Below are 19,724 nucleotides of genomic sequence, written 5' to 3' on the forward strand. Positions count from 1 at the left end.
TGGACCAGAATGCAAATTTTGAAGGCTATTCGTTCCTTGATTGGTAGCCAGTGCAGTATTTCGCATAGGGGTTTAGCACTTTCAAATCTTGTCTTTCTGAAAATGAGTCTAGCTGCCCTGATATGCGCGGTCTGGAGTTTCCTTAAGATCTGTTCTTTGCATCCCGCATATACAGCATTACAGTAGTCAACATGTGATAGTACCATTGTTTGAATTATGTTACGGAAAGTTTCCCTTGGGAAGAATTGTTTAATTCGTTTGAGTTTCCACATTGCATGGAACATTTTCTTCGTGGTAGCAGAGGCTTGGCTCTCCAGGGTTAGGTTGGTGTCAATAGTAATTCCAAAGATCTTCAGTTGGTCCGATATTGGGAGAGTATATTCTGAGGTTTTTATGGTTGAAGGGAGGTTTGTTTTGTGGTGAGAAGAGAGAATAAGGCAGTGAGATTTTCCTTGTTGAGTTTGAGTTTGAATGCCGATGCCCAGGCATCCATTAAGCTTAAACTAGTCTTCATTGCAACAGAGATTTCTGTTGGATTAGAGTTGAACGGTATGCAAATGGTGACATCATCCGCATACAGAAAAGGATTAAGATTTTGCTTGTGTAGGGCATGAGCAAGGGGGATCATCATCAGATTAAATAATATGGGTGAGAGAGGTGAACCCTGGGGTACTCTGCAATCGGTACTCCATGATGGTGATGTGTTTGCGTTTACTTGATAAGATCTCTTGGTTAGGAAACCCTTGATCCATTTGAGTATATTCCCTCCTATGCCTATCTTGTCGAGTATTCTTAATAGTATATAGTGGTCAACCATATCGAATGCGCTTGACAAGTTGAATTGCAAGAGGAGTATGTTTTTACTTAATGTGATTTCCATTTTGAACTTGGCTAGGAGAGTTACTAGGACGGTTTCCGTACTGTGGAGAGATCTGAAGCCCGACTGTGATTCATGAAGGATTGAGAAATTGTCGATGTATTCAGTAAGTTGTTTAGCTACAATGCTTTCAATCAGTTCAGTTTGGTTGTAAGTGGGATGGATGCTACAGGTTGGTAGTTGGTGATATCATTAGTTTTCTTTTTGGTGTCTTTTGGTAATGGTGTGAGTAGTATATTATTCATTTTTATTTATTTATTTAGATTTTGCTCACACCTTTTTCAGTAGTAGCTCAAGGTGAGTTACATTCAGGTACTCTGGATATTTCTCTGTCCCAGGAGGGCTCACAATCTAAGTTTGTACCTGAGGCAATGGAGGGTTAAGTGATTTGCCCAAGATCACAAGGAGCAGCAGTGGGATTTGAACCGGCCACCTCTGGATTGCAAGACCAGTGCTCTAACCACTAGGCCACTCCTCCATATTACCTTTGTCTTTAGGGAATATGCCATGCTGGAACAAGAAGTTGAGGTGGTAGATAAGTTCAGTGATGAATCGAGCGGGGGTGAGGGGGGTCATTAGATTATTGGAGCAGGAGTCCAATTGACAGTAGGCTGTAGAGAGCTTATTGGTTGCTAGTGCTATTGTTTCTTGTGTGATCTAGGCGAAATTTGTCCAAGTTCGGTCAGCTGAGTATTCTTCTGAGCGTGGGTCGAGCTCATTAAGGAAGGTATCAAGGTTGGTATAGTCCTGTGACATATTTTTGCGTAGATCGACAATTTTGCCTTTGAAGTAGTTAGCAAGTTCGTATGCTGTTGGGATTCCTGATTTTGTTGAGGACACTGGTTTTGTGTCTAGTAATTTATCCAGTAGATTGTATAACTTTTTCATGTCTTTGTAGTCAGAACCTAGTTGTTCATTATAGTAGTTCCGTTTGGATTTTTTGATTTCATATTTGTATTTTCTATGTGATTCTTTCCAAGCGTTTAGATTTTGATCATTTTTGTTTTTTCTCCTGGCTCGTTCGAGTTGTCTGGTTCTAGATTTTAATTGTTTCACATTTTCGCTGAACCACGGGATCTTGTTTGGTTTAGGTTTTTGTTCGTAAAGGAGCTAATTCATTTAGAACGGTGATATATCTCGATTTCCAATCTGCAAGATAGTTGATGGAATCAGATGGAATAGACCAATTGTTGTCGTAAATTGATTGCCAAAATACAGTTGTGTCCACTTTACCTCTGGTTTGGTAAGATTTTATTTCATCAGCTTTGAGATGCCCATTCTTCAGCCAACGTAGGATCAGATTTAATTTGAAGTGATCTGACCATGGAATTTCCGTCCATTTGTGGTCAATGACTTCAATGATTTGGTGTGTTGCAAATTTATGGGTTAGCAGGTCAAGTATGTGGCCTTTTCTGTGGGTGGCATTCGGATGTGGCCATTCAAAATCCCATAGTTGGAAGAATTCCTTACAATTTTGGACACCAGTTGAGTTTGGGTCTTCTAAATGAAGGTTCATGTCCCCAGTGACTAGTATGTTTGAGTTAGATGTACAAGTGGCCGATATGAAATCCATTAGGGTTATATATGCTTTGCTTCAAGTGCCTGGCAGTCTGTAGAATAGGACGTAATTTAGATTGCCAGCTACACTTTTATGTTGCAATCTGATTGAGGCAATTTCTAGTTGAGGTGTGATTGATTCAGCAGTGGTTTCTAAAGTGAGATGGGATCTGTAGATTATGGTAATGCCTCCGCCTCTTTTACCTATTCTGGTCCAGTGTATAATGTTGTATCCTGGAGGGCAAAGGTCCAGTATTATGAGATCTTTTTGGTCATGGATCTACGTTTCGCTGATGAAGGGTAAATCTAAGGTTTCCGATGTGATCCAATCTTTTATCATTTCTGTTTTGTTTACTGTTGATCTGGCATTGATGTAACCTATTTGAATTGTAAGGTAAGGATCTTCCGTAATGGTGAAAGTGGGAACCTTTATTAGTTGTTGTTTTGTATGTCGATTTGGATTTCTTAGAGCCTTTTTGTGTTGGTCGTGCAGTTTGTTTGTGGAACAATGCTTTGCTATTGTAAGTTCTGTTGCCGGTTTGGTTGAGATTGATGTGTCTGGTAATCCTGAATTGGCTGTGTAGTATTGGTATGGTGTTATAATCATCACTTGTTCACTTGTTCAGGACCCTTATTTTATCATCCTCACTTTAACATTCCCTTATCTCTTGTTTGTCTTGTTTGTCTGTCCTAATTAGATTGTAAGCTCTGTTGAGCAGGGACTATCTCTTCATGTTCAAGTGTACAGGGCTACGTACGTCTAGTAGCGCTATAGAAATGATAAGTAGTAGTGGTAGGTGTGGCTAACGGTATTTGGAGCAGTGTTAAGGAATAGATTCCTAGGAGTAATTTCATTACGTTCATTCTTGCTCCTTTGTGCAATAGCGAGTGCTTTCGGTTTTGCACTTTCTCAGGGGATCCTAAGTGATCTGTTGCGTGTTAAATGACTTCTAAGAATGAACTCGTGGGGGACAGTGAAGTGTTGTTAGGGGTAATGTATTTTATGAAGTGAGGTTTATCTGGACTAAGTTTGTGAAATAAAGGAGGAGTGTGTGTGTAAATGTATGAGAATGATGAAGAGGGTATATGAATTTGTGGGTGTTTATGATATGGTACCCAGTTATGCTCTGCTTCTTTTTCTCAAGGGTATATCTAGTCGACTGGTAATTGTGCCGTTTAGTGTGTGAATGTATGAAGGTGAGTGTAAGTTGGAGTGTTGATGTAGTTCGAGGACAGTCAGTCGTGGATTTTTGCTCGTGGGTCCAAGGTCATAGGCTCCAATTGCAACTTGGACAATCCTGCAAGTGTCAGACCTTCTATTTTCAGGTCTTCCCTTCTGTTTCCTCTTTGACCTTGCTAGAGACCTGTCCCGTAAGGAGTAAGGATCCTATCCTCTGTTTTGGCACTTTTTCCACCCTTTGCAGTATAGTGGTTTCTTTGTCTGGCCTGCTTTCTGTTTCGGTTGGGGAGGTGTGCTAAATTTGATTAGCGACTAGGGTTCTTGAATCTTTTTCTGCACCACTTCTGAGGCCTGTCCCACTATGATTTCACTTTGCTACCTTCGTTAGGATGATGGGGGCTCCTCTCTTTCTATATGAAATGCAAATTTAACTTTACTGGTACTACTAGTACTACTCTAGACTCAGATACCATGGCAGGCTAGCATCAGATGTCTTTTTCCTCAATTGGGGGGACTGCCTTTAAGATTCTGCTGAAACTCAAGCAGGATTGGGGAACCATGATCTTAGTTTGAGCCTTTCTAACTGAGGCAGATATAGTTCCCTCTACTTCTGGAGTTGTCCTCCAAAGGACTGTAGAGAATGAAATGTTTTCTGACCCTCATCCCAATCTCCTATGCCTGACCCTCACGGCTTGGGTATTAAGAGCTTAGAATTTGCTTCCCTTCAACTCCCTGAGGGTGTCTCTAGGATTCTGCTGGCTACCAGGAAAGATTCCACTAAGACTTTTAAGTAGAGGAGGTTTGCCATCTGGTGTGAAGGCAAAACCTTATATCCTCTTTTCTTGCTCTACACCTCTGTCAGTTTGGTTTTAAAACCAACTCTGTAAGGATTCACCTTAGTGCAATTAGTGCTTACCATTACCATTTAGTGGGTAAGCCCATCTCTTTACAGCCTCTAGTTGTTTGATTTAGGTGAGGTTTGCTTGTGACAACCCCCCCCCCCCCAATATCAAACCACCAACTGTGTCATGGGACCTTGATGTTGTCCTCACCCAGCAGATGAGCTCCTTTTGAGCCACTTGACTCCTGTCATCTGAACTACCTGACCTGGAAGGTCTTGTTTTTGGTGGTGGCGGTCATTTCAGCTCATTTATTTATTTATTGCATTTGTATCCCACATTTTCCCACCTCTTTGCAGGCTCAATGTGGCTTACAATACATCATGAATAGTGGAAATAAATAATAAGATAGACAATTAGTATTATGGAAGGATCTTGGGTAACATGATAATGAAAAAGCATGATATTAGTATAACAAGCAAATATAATAAGACAATACTGGATATATGTGGAGGAGTTCACATTTGTTGATCTTTGTGGTATGCCTTGTTAAAGAGATGGGTATATGAGCTGCAGGCCCTAGTAATTGATCTACCTTACACAAAGTTTCATCATAACAAAGTAGTCCTCTGCACTCATCCCAAGTTCCTTGTTGGAGTTCCATGTTAACCAGTCAGTCATGTCCCGAAATCTCATTCCTATCCTAGGGCAAGTGCACTGTACGCCTTGGACTGCAAATGAGCCTTAGCCGCCTATCTGGAGCAGACTAAAGGCCATAGATAGTTCGCCCAGCTTTTTGTTTCTTTTGACCCAAACAGGTTGGGGACAGCCATTGGTAAGTACACTTTGTCCAATTGCCTAGCAGACTGCATCTCTTTCACTTATGCCTAGGCTGGACTGAAACTGGAAGGTCATGTCACTTCTCACAGTGTGAGAGCTTTGGCTGCAAAGATAGCCCATTTGAGGTCAGTCTTCATTGAGGAGATTTGCAGAGGCAACATAGTCTTCAGTCCACATATTCACATCTCACTTCTGTTTTGAACACTCAATGCAGTAGCTGGTTTGGTCAGACAGTTCTACAGAATTTGTTTGGAGTCGAGAATTCAACTCCACACTCCTAAGCCCCATTCTTTCTGTTCTGGGCTGCACCTTTAAACAGGACTGTGTTTGTTGTTAGTGTTATTGGTCTGGTTGGCCTTGCTGTTGCAAGTTCCTATTGACCGTTTGTTGTTTTCAATGAGCCTGGTAGCTAGGAATTCCCACTTGTGAGAATACTATGGCCTGCTAGTTACTTACCTGTAGCAGATGTTCTCCAAGGCCAGCAGACCACGTACTCTCACATACCCTCCCATCTCCTCTAGGAGTTGCATTCTTTGCTTTTTGATGCAATCTTGGGTCCTGCGAGACTCATGAAGGCACTCATTCATATTTGGTGTGGGCCTACCAAAGGCTTAATGAGATAGGAATGCAGGGGACGTCATCCAGTTCTTCACTTGTGAGAATACTTTGCCTGCTGCCCTCGGAGAACATCCACTACAGGTGAGTAACTTTGCTTTACCTACCATTAGAAATGGCCACTGGGTGTCTGAGATCCAAAGATGAACTCAGAATGAAGGATCTTGATGTAATGATGAGTGCTGCTCTAGAGATGTATTTGCCAGATACTATAGGTAGGAGGGAGAACATGGAATTGGAATAGGAACTCGTGGCTCCATGATTTCTGCCTTATTACCTTCTATAAAGCAGTGGCATGGCCACAGTGGCCTGCCCCCCCCCCCCCCCCACCACCTTGGACTCTGGCCTCCTCTCCCATTGTGGTCTGGCTAGGCCCCTGCTATAAAGCTCCCTAGCAATCATCTAACCCCATTTTGAGAATATTCTGTGCTTTATTTTTAGAGGAAAATGGGGTATGTAGCGACTACCCCCCTTCCAAAGAGTGAATCCAGGCCCAGAATGCATTGCCAGAGGGGCACCAAAACCCAACACAATGTTAAAATGAGGAATTTACACACACACAAAAACACACAGCATAAATGTTGAGGCTGATTTTTACTGCAGAATTTTAGTGCCATCTTAGGAGTTTGTATTAGAGGGCAAAAGCCACTTCCTCTTGCTTAGTTGCCTGCAGGAAATATTGACTGCAACAACTTCAAAAGAGCATAAATTGTTCTCATTTGATTTTGCATAACACGGAAGTGTTCTGGATTAGAGACCGACCAAATTTTGTCTTTGGTTTTGGTTATGGTGCCGAAACTGGCTCAAAATCGTTTTTCTGCCTGGTTTTGATTTCAGCCAAAAGGTTATTTTAATTTTCAGCTGTGTTTTTGGTTTCAGCCAAAAATGGCTATATGTTTTTGGTGGAAGCTGAAAATTTGTGCTTTGTCCCTTTTGTGTGCCTCCCTCTATTCCCCCTTCCTCTGAAGAGGATGTCATGTCTGTGGCCGTGACCACCCTCAGACTTACCTTATTTCTGGGGGTCAGTTTCTAAGCTGGCTTCTGCCTATCCTTTCTGGAGTAGTTTTCCTTCTGTGTGCTGGCTGCTTCCAGCATGGCTCTAATTACTCCACTCTACTGCACCTGGGGGTGCTGCCTGAGTTAGCTCTACCTCTGTCTCCAGCCTGGCTCTGTTTGCTCCTCTGTGCTGCACCTAGGTATTCTAAGTCTCTCTATGTTCTGTGTGCGCTCTGCCTGCTCCTTGGTTTGTGCTCCTCTCACCCGCTGGTGGCCAGAGCCAGTGGCTGCCATAGTTTGTCTTGCTGTTCCTACCCGTTCCAGACTTTAGCCCAGTCCGGTCCGGTTCTTCCAGGCTGCCGGACTTGTCTCTCTTGTTTGTGCCTGGACAGCCTCCGTAGTTGCTTACTGATGGCTGCAGCTGCTCCTCAGGTGTTGAAGGGCTTTATTAATCACTTAGAGACTGCAGCCTTTGCATCGTCTAAGGTCCCTGGTATGTTAGAGTGCTCTGTGCACTGCTACCTTGTCCAGTTCAGTGTGAGTTTCTAGCTTGTTACTAGTAGCTTGGGCATAGCTTTTCTTGTTGGCTTGTGTACAGCTTTACTAGTTCTCCTGTGTGTTGTTTTGTGTGAGTTCCTAGCGTGTGACTAGTTAGCTTGGGCATAGCTTTGCTTGTTAGCTTGTGTACAGCTTTACTAGTTTTCTTGTGTTTAGCTTTCTGGTTTTCCCATTTTCCTTTGCTTCTGGAGCTTCAGCCTAGTCCTGTCTGCTGCCAGTACTCCTTGCTACTGGAGCTCCAGACATAGTCTTGCTGCCTACTGCCTGCTGCCTGACCCGACTACTGCCTGAACCCCAATACTTGCTGCCTGCTGCCTGACCCGACTACTGCCTGAACCCCGATGCCTGCTGCCTGATCCGACTACTGCCTGAACCCAGATATTCTCTGCTTGTGGCCAGATCTGACTATTGCCGGAACCCGGACATTCCCTGCCTGTCTGCCTTGCTTTCGCCTAGGTGCCTGGGGGCACTTCTGTATCCTGATTCCTGTTGTTCCTGCTTGCTAGTTCTGGTTTTCCTGTAAGCCCTGCCGGCTGCCTGAACCTGAGGGCTCAACCCTCGGGGAACGGTGGCTAAGCGTAGGTGAAGCCTAGGTCCAGTGTGTTCCTGTCCAGCGGGTTCCAGTTCCAGTCCAGTGGGCTCCACTCCAGTGTGTACCAGTCCAGTGGGTTCCAATCCAGTGCGCACCCGTCCGGTGCGTTCCAGTCCTGTGTATTCCAGTGCAGAACTCCAGTCCGGGGTTCCAGTCCAGCCTTGCCTCGTCTCTGCTTTGAAGGTGACCTTGCCTGCCACTGCCGCTCCACGGTAGTGGTCCAAGGGCTTACAAACCCAGTGCTTCCAGGGAAGAAGCCTGACAGAGGAGTTACCCTCCTCCCAGACCCCCCCCCCCCCCCAAGTGTCTCCTTCCCCACCTGGGCCTATCTTTATAATCCATGGTGGTCTAGCAGTGTAGTTGGGGGCAAGAGCAGTCTCCTTACTCCTGCCTGTTCTGGCTCTGATCTCAAAATGGCTGCCATGACTGAGGCATGCTTCCTGCCCCGACTACACTACTAGACCACAAGAGGGGGGGGGGGGCACTCTAATCTTTTTTTTTTTTTAAGCTGCAATCATAAGTGGTGCAGTTATGATCTTGCACAGTAGTTTATATGGTAAATAGAGTGCTCCAAATAAATACTTTTGATACAAACTTATAGTACAAATTTAAGTCTGTAAATTTTGGGATGATCAGCTCTTTTGGAATTAGACTCTCTGTGGAGTTATGATATCAGCATTTACTCTGAATGTGGTGCAAAGTCAGCCACTGTAAAAGCACTGTGTCTTCTGGTTTCAGTTTTCATTAGCTATTTTGTATGGAGGTAAAATAGTCTTTCACTTTTTAAGTTATATTCTAACTTGGATACAATTGATTTAGCAGAGGGATGTTGACTGCATGCTCTGACAATGCTCAGCGGCCCTTGCTAGTTCACATTCACACAACCAAACTTGAGCTTTTGGTTTTGGCTGAAAGCTTTCAGACAGTTTCGGTGGCAGTTTAAAGCAGTTTTGGTTGGCCTGTGTTCTGGATGCCAGATATAGAGTGAAACACAAAGATCAACCAATATGAATATACACAACTCCTCCACATATACTCAGAACTGCCCTACTATATCTGCTTGTTATACTACTATCATGTTTTATCATTATCATGTGCCCAAGATCCTTCTGTAACACTAAATGTCTATTTCTAATGTATTTCCACTATTCATTATGTATTGTAAGCCACATTGAGCCTGCAAAGAGGTGGGAAAATGTGGGATACAAGTGCAATAAATAAATAAACTAGAGACACTTCAGGGTTTCTGAGAGAGAGGTAATCATAAGAACATAAGAATAGCCATCTTGCATCTAGCCAGATATCCTGCTTCCAGCAGTAGCCAATCCATGTCACAAGTACATGACAGAAACCCAATTAGTAGCAACATTCTGTGCTACCAATCCTGGGGAAGCAATGGCTTCCCCCTTGTCCACCTCAATGTTCCTCTGGAACTTGTCTATATCTTTTTAAACCCAAATACTCTTAACTGCTGTTACCACATCCTCTGGCAGTGAGTTCTAGAGCTTAACTATTCTTTGAGTGAAAAACATATTTCCTCCTATTGTTTTAAAAGTATTTCTATGTAACTTCACTGAGTGTACTCTGGTCTTTGTACTTTTTGAAAGAGTGAGCGCAACAGCCATTATGATAACATATCAAACATATAAACGGCGAGTGACCGAACTCACTCGCAAATGCGCAGTAAAGACCCTCTCTGTCCCGCCCCCGCGTCAATACGTGATGATGGGGGCAGGACAGAGAGGGTCTCTACTGCGCAGGGGGAGGGACGAAACCGCCGTCGCTACCGCTCCCCCCCCCCAATGGTCGCTGCCGCCACCCGCCCTCCACCCGGGCCGGGCCCTCGCTCCGCTATAGAAACAGCGCGGGAATGCAGCACACAGCTCAGCTGACCTGTCGTCGGCCTTCCTTCCCTGCCTCTGTCCCGCCCTCGCCCACGAGGGCGGGATACAGGCAGAGAAGAAGGACGGCAGCTCATCTGAGCTGTGTGCTGCGTTCCCGCGCTGTTTCAATAGTGGAGCGAGGGCCTGGCCCGGATGGAGGGATGGCGGCGACTCCGGGGGGGGGGACGTAGCGGTGACCTCAGAGGGGCAGCGGCGAGCTCGGCAGCGGGGGGGGGGGGGCTTTCAACCCTCCCCCCCCCCCGTCCTAGCCCGTTTTTACGGGCTCAACGGCTAGTATAGTAATATAGTAGATGATGGCAGTATGCCCAACAGCATTGAGTTTGTGATATGTATACCTGTCCTTGCCATTTTCAGGGCACAGACTGTAGAAGTCTGCCCAGCACTGGCTTTGCTTCCCAATCACCAGTGTTGTCACCTAATCTCCACTTAGCTTCTTTGGATCTAGTCCTTCTAAACAGGATTCCTTTGTGTTTATCCCACACATTTTTACATTCTGTTACCGTTTTCATCTCCCCCACGGGAGAGCATTCCAAGTATCTACCACCCTCTCTGTGAAAAAATACTTCCTGACATTATTTCTGTGTCTGAGCCTGCCCCCCTTCAACCTCAATTCATTTTCTCTAGTTCTACAGCTTCCCTGTCTCTGGAAAAGGTTTGTTTGCGGATTAATACCTTTCAAATATTTGAACTTCTGTATCATATCACCCCTCTTTCTCCTCCCTTCTTAGTGGAGGAGTAGCCTAGTGGTTAGTGCAGTGGACTTTGATCCTGGGGAACTGAGTTTGAGTCCCACTGCAGCTCCTGTGACTCTGGGCAAGTCACTTAACCCTCCATTGCCCCTGGTACAAATAAAGTACCTGAATATATGTAAACCGCTTTGAATGTAGTTGCAAAAACCTCAGAAAGGCGGTATATCAAGTCCCATTTCCCTTTCCTCCGGATTGATTTATGGCTGGGGGATCCGTCAATCTGGCCCAAGTCCATAATCATCAAATAATACCACGTACGTGGTCGGATCACTCTCCGATCTTGCTACAGTTAACTTTCTCCGGGATAAGCTGTGGTCTCCGTCGATGACGCTTAGATGATGCGCTGCTCTCAGACATGGCAAACCTCTCTCAGCTTGAGTGACAGATTAAGGATTATATACAGTTCAATGATAATGGGGAGGTCTCACTGGGGATCCTCTGGGATGGTTTTAAGGCAGTTATGCGAGGACATTTTATTGCACTGAAGGCTCATGTGTGGAAAGAACGATCTCTGCTGGAGGAAACCCTAAGGAACTGATTGGCACAGATAGAGGGCTGGCTTCAACAGCATAGCTCTCAACCACCACCCCATCTCTTAGATCAAACACACAAAATTCGCACAGAACTCTGTGAACTTCAGTTAGCTGATCTCTCTGAGCAGCTTCAGCGGGTTCGTCAATCTTGCTTTGAGTTTGGCAATAAAGCTAATAGACTCTTAGCCTATAAACTTAAACAGTATGCTAATCGAACCCAAATTGTTAATCTTAGAGATGGTAGGGGTGGGATACATTCTGATCCTGAGTATTTGTGGTCTATGTTCCGAGAATATTATGAAACACTTTATACTCCAGAAAATGATCCCTCTGTGGATTCTATTGCCAGATATCTTGATAAAATAGATCTGCCGAGGTTGACGGAGGGAGCTAGCCAGGTGTTGTCTCGGCCTATTGAGCTGGAGGTAATACATCAAGCAATCAGGGGGTTGACCTCTAATAAAACCCCAGGGCCAGATGGTTTTTTTCTAATAAATTCTACAAGACTTTTAGGAAATTGTTAGCCCCATTGCTGTTGAAGGTGTTTAACTCTTTCGAAGCGGGTCACCCACTACCAGAGACCTGGAATTTGGTCACTATAACGGTTATACCCAAACCAGGCAAGGATCCTCAGTTATGCAGTTCCTATAGATTTCTCTTCTGGGAGTTGATTATAAGATCTTCACTTAAGACCTTGGCCTCCCGTTTGCAGCGGTATCTTCTCTCTTTGATTCATGAAGACCAGGTTAATTTTGTCCAAGGACGACAAACATTTGATAATATTCGTAGAGCCCTTCCTTTGATATATAATGCTCACGCTAGGAACACTCCCCTGCGTCTCCTATCGCTGGATGCGAAAAAGCGTTCGATAGGGTGTGTTGGCCGTTTCTCCTCGCTGTCCTGGAGAGGGTTGGTATCTCGGGTTGATTTTTTCAGTGGCTACAGTTAATATATGCGACACCGAGTGCCTCTGTTCGGGTTAATGGTCAATATTCAAGCTGTTTTTCCTTGTATCAGAGCACATGTCGGGTGTGCATTGTCACCTTTGCTTTTTGCACTCGTTATGGAGCCCCTAGCTATCACTTTCCGGTCACACCCAGGTATTAGGGGTCCTTGGTATGGAGATATTGAATCTCAGATTCTTTTTGCTGATGATGTGCTCCTTACTTTGGTGGAGCCTATGGTTTCCTTTCCAGTAGTCTCAGACGTGTTGCAAGATTATGGTGCAGTCTCAGACTTTAAAATTAACTTTGATAAGTCAGAGGCCCTAGATGTGAACATGACTGATCAGCAAATAGTTACATTACAATCTCGCTTTCCGTTTTGATGGGCAACTCGACATGTCCGCTACTTGGGAGTCTATCTACCTCGTTGTATAGAGGATCTATATGGGGCTAACTTTCCCGCCAAGGTGCGGGAACTTTTCTTAGCGTTGGACCGGTGGGAGGGGTTGACGCTCTCCTGGGTTGGGCGGATCAGTGCAGTTAAAATGATCATACTCCCTAAATTACAATATTTATTTATGGCATTACCTATTTCCTTGCCTGATATATTTTTACGAGGCCTACAATGCAGAGTTTTCTCCTTTATTTGGAAGAAAAGGCCACCACGGGTGCGTAAAGAAGTGATGTATCAGTTGAGAGTCCGGGGGGGATGGGAGTCCCATCCTTTTTTTATACCACCAAGCAGCCCATCTTAGAGTATTGGCAGATTGGCTGCAGGATACCAGTAAAATTTGGAAACAGCTTGAGCAAGGGTGGTTGGATCCTCACGCATTGAGAGCCATACCATGGCTACCTAGTCGGGTTCTAAGGGAGATTGTCAGAGGATCCCCGCCTGTGCTCCAGTGGCCTTTGGCTACTTGGAGCAAGATACGGGAGAAATTTGTTCCGGGCCGTACGCATTTTTTGCATATGTTTATCCGTTTTGCCTCTCATTTTGTCCCAGGTGCCCTGGACCCCTGTTATCATTCATGGGAAGGCTCAGGTCTTTGTGAGTTGGGCCAGGTGTGGGAGGAGGGTGAAATTTTGTCTTTTGATGAGTTGTGTGAAGAATATGGGCTCTCCTCACAGGCCTTTCAATACCATCAGCTTCGAGATTTCATCTAAGTTTGACTGAGACCCTCCTTGAACAAGGGCTAATGAGTGAGGGAGGGAGAGGTGGTGTATCTAGGCTATATAGAGCTCTTCTCTCCTTTCATAAACCTGTTGTGTACTATCTATCTAGATGGGAGAGGGCCATGGGCGAAACATATGAATATACACAATGGGAACAGATATTTAAATCAAGTGCACTGGTTGAAAGTGGGCATAAAATACTTTACTGTTGGTATTACACTCCCCAGCATTTGGCTAAGATGTTCCACTCCGGTTCAGCACTTTGCTGGCGCCAATGTGGGCTGGAGGGAGATATGTTCCATATTTGGTGGTCATGTCCCCGTGCTCAAACGTTTTGGGCTGCTGTTTTGAAATTCATCTTTAATGTAACTGCAGTTAATTATCATATGAAAATGGATTGTTGTCTTCTACACTTCAAGCCACGTGGAGTTATAAAGCCTATCCATCACTTTGCCACACAGGTGTTTGTGGCCAGTAAGATGGTCTTAGCAGTGGAGTGGAAGAGCCCCACTCTTCCTGGCCTTCAGATAATTCTATGTAAACTGGACTACATTCATCTGATGTCTAGACTCACAGCTGTGCGCACAGGACATCTACTTAAATATCATAAGGTTTGGGACTTATATGTTCAATGGCCCTCACATCCGGACACTTCTTGTTCATCTACTAACTAGGATAGAGAGATTCACCCTGGGAGGGGAATGGGAGGGGGAGGGTATGGGATATTGTGCTGAGTTATAACTTACATTTGTTCTTATGCCTTATTTGGAAGGGTTGGTTTATGGTTGTATTGAGCACTGACAATTTTGTTCTATTGTTATCTTTTCAATAAAAGGAAAATAATAATGAAAAAAACAAAGAGATAGTCTTGTGTTATTGAGTTGAGTTCTATCCAGTCCTTGATCGAAGTGGAGTTGTTTCTGAGGGCTCTTTCATTGAAGTAGTAGGCAGGAATTGGGACAGTTGCAGAGGGTGGTTCACTCGTTAAGTTCTATTGTTTGAGAGATTGGTTGCGTCAGTTATCCCTGTGTGTGCGCTTTCTGTTGTTCCTTAGCGTTGTAATGTTGCATAAAATCAGGGCTGGTAAGTAGGCATCTTGTAATTTGGTAGTTAGAGTATGTGTGTGGCAGGAAGCTGTATGAGGCAGCATAGGGGTGGTAGTCAAGCGCCATGCTGGCCAACATGGGTGGAACTAGGTCTTCCAGTATTAGGAAGAATACTATAGTGAGCTTAATCCAATCCATCTTGATCATGACTGTGTCTGTGCACCCAGGTGTTCAGAGATGTTGTGGTCCAGTGGAGGGATAAGTAAGTTTTATTTCTCCATGATTGTAATTTGATGCTTGTATCTTGACCAGGTTCTGTTCTGTCAGAGTAGACTTGTAATTTGGTGCTTGTGTCTTGATCAGGTTCTTAATATCTTCAAACTAGCTTGCCAGAGTAGACTTTGTTCTTCAGAAGAGCTTGCCCTTGCTTGCAGAAGGAGCTGTTCCACTCCTTCTGGATTTCTGTGCTGCCGTTCCACAATTGTCACCTACTGCTGAAGGTCGTCCCGGGTCTCACTGCATCGTGTACAGGAGCTCTTCTCGTTGCACAGGAGTGATTGGGATCCCCAGATGAAACTTGGGTCACTGCTCGTGGATGGACAGCTTCTTGCTGCTTGATCGTGATTCAGATCTCAAAGACAAGTTGTGCACGTTGACCACAGTGCGCAGAAGAGTATTTTTGCTGCGGGGGAGGGAGCTGTCAACTTTCCGCCTGGATGCCATGGGTTGAGTGGGCCTCTTACTTTGGCCACAGCATGTGGACAGGCAGCCCCTTGCCTTGTGTGCGTGATTTGGGTCCCACATTGAGCTGTCCACGTGAGCATGGTTTGTGTCCCAGATTAAGCCATTTGCGCCGTCCACAGTACACAGAGGAGTACCCTTTCGTTGTGAAAGGGAGCATTCGACTTTCCCCTGGGTGTCATGGGTTCTGATGCTGTTCTGAACTTTTGGCCCGGTGTGGCCCAGAGTGCCGTGGTTGGCTTTCTTCCTGGACGTTGTGTTCTTCAATACCATCCTGTTTTCCAGACCCCACGAGGTGCATGCAGAGAAATACCTCTTCACTGCGGGGGGAGTGGTCAGCTTTCCCCTAGATGGTTTGGGCTCTAAAGTCATCTTACGGCCAAGCAATAGGAAAAACTGCTACCTCTTACGGCAGCCGTTCTAGTGGGCACCTTACGAATAGTTCTCCACATGCACTCTTAAGTTCCTTCCTAAGGTAGAGTTCCATATTAACTAGTCAGTCATCCTGCCAGCATTCTTCCCAAAACTGCATGCCCATCTTGGTGAAAGCACACTGCACACTTTGGACTGCAAGCGAGCCTTTGATTTCTATCTGCAGCGGACCTTTCCCAACGGACAGTCAACCCAGCTTTTTGGGGTTTTTTTTTTCGATCCTAAAAGACTGAGGATAGCCATTGACAAATGCACACTATCCAACTGGCTAGCATGTTGTATCTTTTTGCTTGGTCCCAGGGCTCGCAATGTCAGAGCTATGGCTGCATCAGTAGCCCACTTGGGTTCAGCCTCTATTTGAAGAGATTTGCAAGGCTGCAATGTGGTTTTCGGTCCACACATTCACATTTCACTACTGCTTTGAGCAGCATACCCGACGCGACAGCCGGTTTGGTCAGTCAGTACTACAGAATTTGTTTGGTGTCTAGAATACAACTCCACCCTCCTAGACCTGTTATTTCTGTTTTAGGCTGCACCTTCACATCAGTCTGCATTTATTTCAGATTGATTAATTTCTTAGGCCTAGCCATTGTAAATCTCAATTTGCCCTAGCATTGCTGTTTTCATTGAGCCTGGTAGCTAGCAGGGCTGGCGCAACCCGGTAAGCGCGGTAAGCATGGCAGGGGGACACCGACCTCTGGAGGGCGCCACAAGCCATGCTTACCACCACCAGGTGGCTCACAGTTCCAGCCCCAGCTGCAGGCATCTCTCGGTCCTCACCTGCCCGTCCTCAGCTTTCCAACAGCCCTCCTTTCCTTCCTGCCACCCTGCATTTAAATCTTTTACCTCAAGTCATGGCAGCAGTGAAAGCAGCAGGCTCGCCTCCAGCCTTCCCTTCCCTCTCAGTATCCCGCCCTCGCAGAAACAGGAAATTACATCAGAGGAAGGCGGGACACTGAGAGGGAAGGAAAAGCTGGAGGCGAGCCTTCTGCTTTCACTGCTGTGATCACCACTGCTGAGATTTAAACGTAGGGCGGCAGGAACGAAAAGGGGGATGTTTATGGGAGAAAGAGGGTGGGCAGGTGGGGCTGGAGTTGGAACTGGAACTCAGAGGCTGAAAAGGGGGGCAGATGGGGACTCGGGTGAGTCACTGGACATGGATGGGAGGGGAGGGCAGAGGAGAATCACTGGACATGGATGGAAGGGGAGGGCAGGGGAGAGAGGAGAAATCACTGGACATGGAGTGGGAGGGCAGGGAGAGAGGAGAATTGCTGGACATGGATGGATGGGTGGAGGGGAGAGAGGAGAATTGCTGGATATGGATGGAGGAGAGGGCAGGGTAGAGAGGAGAGAGTTGCTGGGCACGGATGGATGGATGGATGGAGGGGAGGGGAAGAGAGAAAATTTGCTGGATATGGAGGGAAGGGGAGAGGAGAGTTGCTGGACATGGATGGCTGGAGGGGAGAAAGGAGGAATGCTGGACATGGATGGAGTGGAGAGCAGGGAAGAGAGGAGAAATGTTGAATAGGGATGGATGGAAGGAAAGACAGAGGAAGATGCACACGGATGGAGGGGAAGGGAGAGAGGAGAAATGCTGGATAGGGATGGATAGATGGAAAACAGAGGATGGAAGGGAGAGGAGAAATGCTGGACATGGATGGAGGGGAGGAAAAATAGGAAGGAGTTGCACATGGATGGAGGGGAGAGAGGAGAAATGCTGGACATGAATGGAAGGGAGGGAAGACAGAGGAAGTGAGGAACATGGATGGAGTTGAGGAGAGAGAGGAAATGCTGGACATGGATAGAGGGGGGGGGAGAGGAAAAATGTTGGACATGAATGGAGGAGAGGGAAGAGAGAGGAAGGAGAGGCATATGGATGGAGGGGAGGGTAGAAAGAGGAAGGAGATGCATACTGATGGAGTTGCGGGAAAGGGAAAAAAGGAGAAAAACTACACATGGATGGAGAAAATAGGCAAAAGCTGGATCCACTCTATACCTACTCCAGTCAAGTCTGCAGAGGATCCAGCGTTTACCTATGGATGTAAGGCAAGAAATGAAGAAGAAAGGAGGAAAGTAAAGAAATAAATGGAAAGGAAGCCCTGGAAACGGAATTAAGAGAACAGATAGAGAGCAGCAGAATTAGAGACTGGGACCAACATGATCAGAAAAACAGTCACCAGACAACAAAGGTAGAAAAATATCATTTTATTTTCATTTTAGTGCAGGGGCGTAGCTACGGGTGGAATCTTGGCTCAGGCCCACCCGCCCACCCACCTGCCAAGTCTCCCACATTCAGCGGGAGACTCCCGCTTTGGCAGGTCATCTCCCGCACTCCAGCCAAAGCGGGAAAGTCTCCCACTGAGATGATCCTCCGCCGCTACCGCCGCCGTTGCGTCTCTGTGAGCAGCCTCAGCAAAAGAAGAAAATGAAGTGCGGGGCTGCAGCAACCTTCAGGCATGCGCTGTCGGCTCCGCCGTCCTCTGCCCCCGCTGATATCAATTTCCTGTTCCGAGGGCTGAGGACCGGCAGACCAACAGCGCATGCCTGAAGGCTGCTGCGGCCCCGCGCTTCATTTTCTTCTTTTGTTGAGGCTGCTCACAGTGGCAGCATGTAGAAGGGATGCAGTTGAGCTCCCTGGCTGATCTCAGCAGCCGTTTGGGTGCCTGGGGAACTAAGGTACGTGAAAACAAAAAATGCTGGGGTGGAGGAGCATAGAAAAAATATTTTGTTTGGAAGGGGAGGAGGAAGAAAGTGTGTCAGGGTATATGTTGCATGGGGGAGGTGGGGAAGAGAGAGATCAAAGATGTTGGATGGGGACAGAAAAAGGGGAGACACTGGATGAAAGGAGGAAGAGAAAGGCGATGGATGAAAGGAGGGAGACACTGGACAGAAGGTGGAGAGCGAGGGAAGATGTTGGTGGAAGGGAAAGAGAGAGAAAGGGGACACGCTGGGTGGAGGTGAGAGGAGAGAAGCTGGATGGAAAGAAAGAAGAGTTGGGATGCTGGATAGATGAGGGGTACAGAGAGAAAGATGAATGGAAAGATGGTGGGAGAAAGAGGGGACATGGAAAAGTGCAGGGGAGAGACAAGCTGTTGGGGAGAAGGAAGGGGAGCAAGGGGGAGACCCTGGTTGGTCAGATGGAGAGAGAAACAGGAGAAATGCTGGATGAAAGGAGGGAGGGAGAGGAAAAATGCTAGAAGTAGGGCACACTACTCATGCCTATACATATATATATAAATAAAATGCCCACCCATATTAGCTCTGGGCCCAGCCAAAATGTCAGGTCTGGCTATGCCATTGTTTTAGTGTATGGAATATGTCCAGTTTGAGAATTTACATCTGCTGTCTTATTTTGCAACGTATAGCAATATTTTTCTGTCTGTTTTTCTGGTATTGTGCTGCATGCAGGGTCTAGCTTCTTAAGTGTCTGATCTGTTCTTACTGTACACCGCCTTGAGTGAATTCCTTCAAAAAGATGGTAAATAAATCCTAATAAAGAAAGAAAAATAAACTTAGCACCCTCTACTAAATATACAGAAAATAACCCAACAGCTAACCCAGCAATATAAAATTACAATAACAAAAATTAATCAAGCAGATCAAGCAGAGCACGATCCAAGAAAGCCAGAAAACTTACCCCAGTTTTCAATGTTTTCCTCTGGGTTATAGGTCCCTCCATGGCTCAGGTCCTGCAAGCTGGTGTATCTGATGACCTGAAGAAGCTGACCTTTATGATGAGTGCAGTGATGACTGTGTTTGGGGTTCCAGACTGCAGAGTGACCCGCTGCGGGTACACAGGAGAAGATGGAGTGGAGGTATGACCACTGTTTTCCTGACTTTTCTGCTTATTCCTCCTCCTTCCATGAGAAAAGAATTTTGGCGAAAGCTATAAGGATTTTGCTATGTAGCCAGGAGCCAGTTTGTTTATTTATTTTATGCATTTGTATTCTACATTTTCCCACCTATCGGTAGGTTCAATGTGGCTTACATGATTATAAAGTAAGTTGGTTACACATAGAATAGAACAGGTTACAATTTATGCTTCAACAATTTTTATTGATGACCCGTCAAACAATACAGATAACATATTCAATCAACAGCAATTTGTGATCCATTCTTCAAATTACAACGTTAAAGATCAATGGAGC

The 19,724-nt window shown here is 45.7% G+C and overlaps 1 protein-coding gene across 1 annotated transcript in view; it reads left to right on the top strand.

Moving 5' to 3' along the window:
• AMT (aminomethyltransferase) overlaps positions 1-19,724 on the top strand; it is a 182,600-nt gene that overhangs the window by 95,156 nt on the left and 67,720 nt on the right. Inside the window, exon 6 of the mRNA XM_030205537.1 lies at positions 19,246-19,391. Coding sequence (XP_030061397.1) covers positions 19,246-19,391 — 146 coding nt within the window. The remainder of the gene's footprint in view (positions 1-19,245; positions 19,392-19,724) is intronic.

This window comes from Microcaecilia unicolor, chromosome 6, assembly GCF_901765095.1.
Source record: "Microcaecilia unicolor chromosome 6, aMicUni1.1, whole genome shotgun sequence".
Taxonomy (NCBI): Eukaryota; Metazoa; Chordata; class Amphibia; order Gymnophiona; family Siphonopidae; genus Microcaecilia; species Microcaecilia unicolor.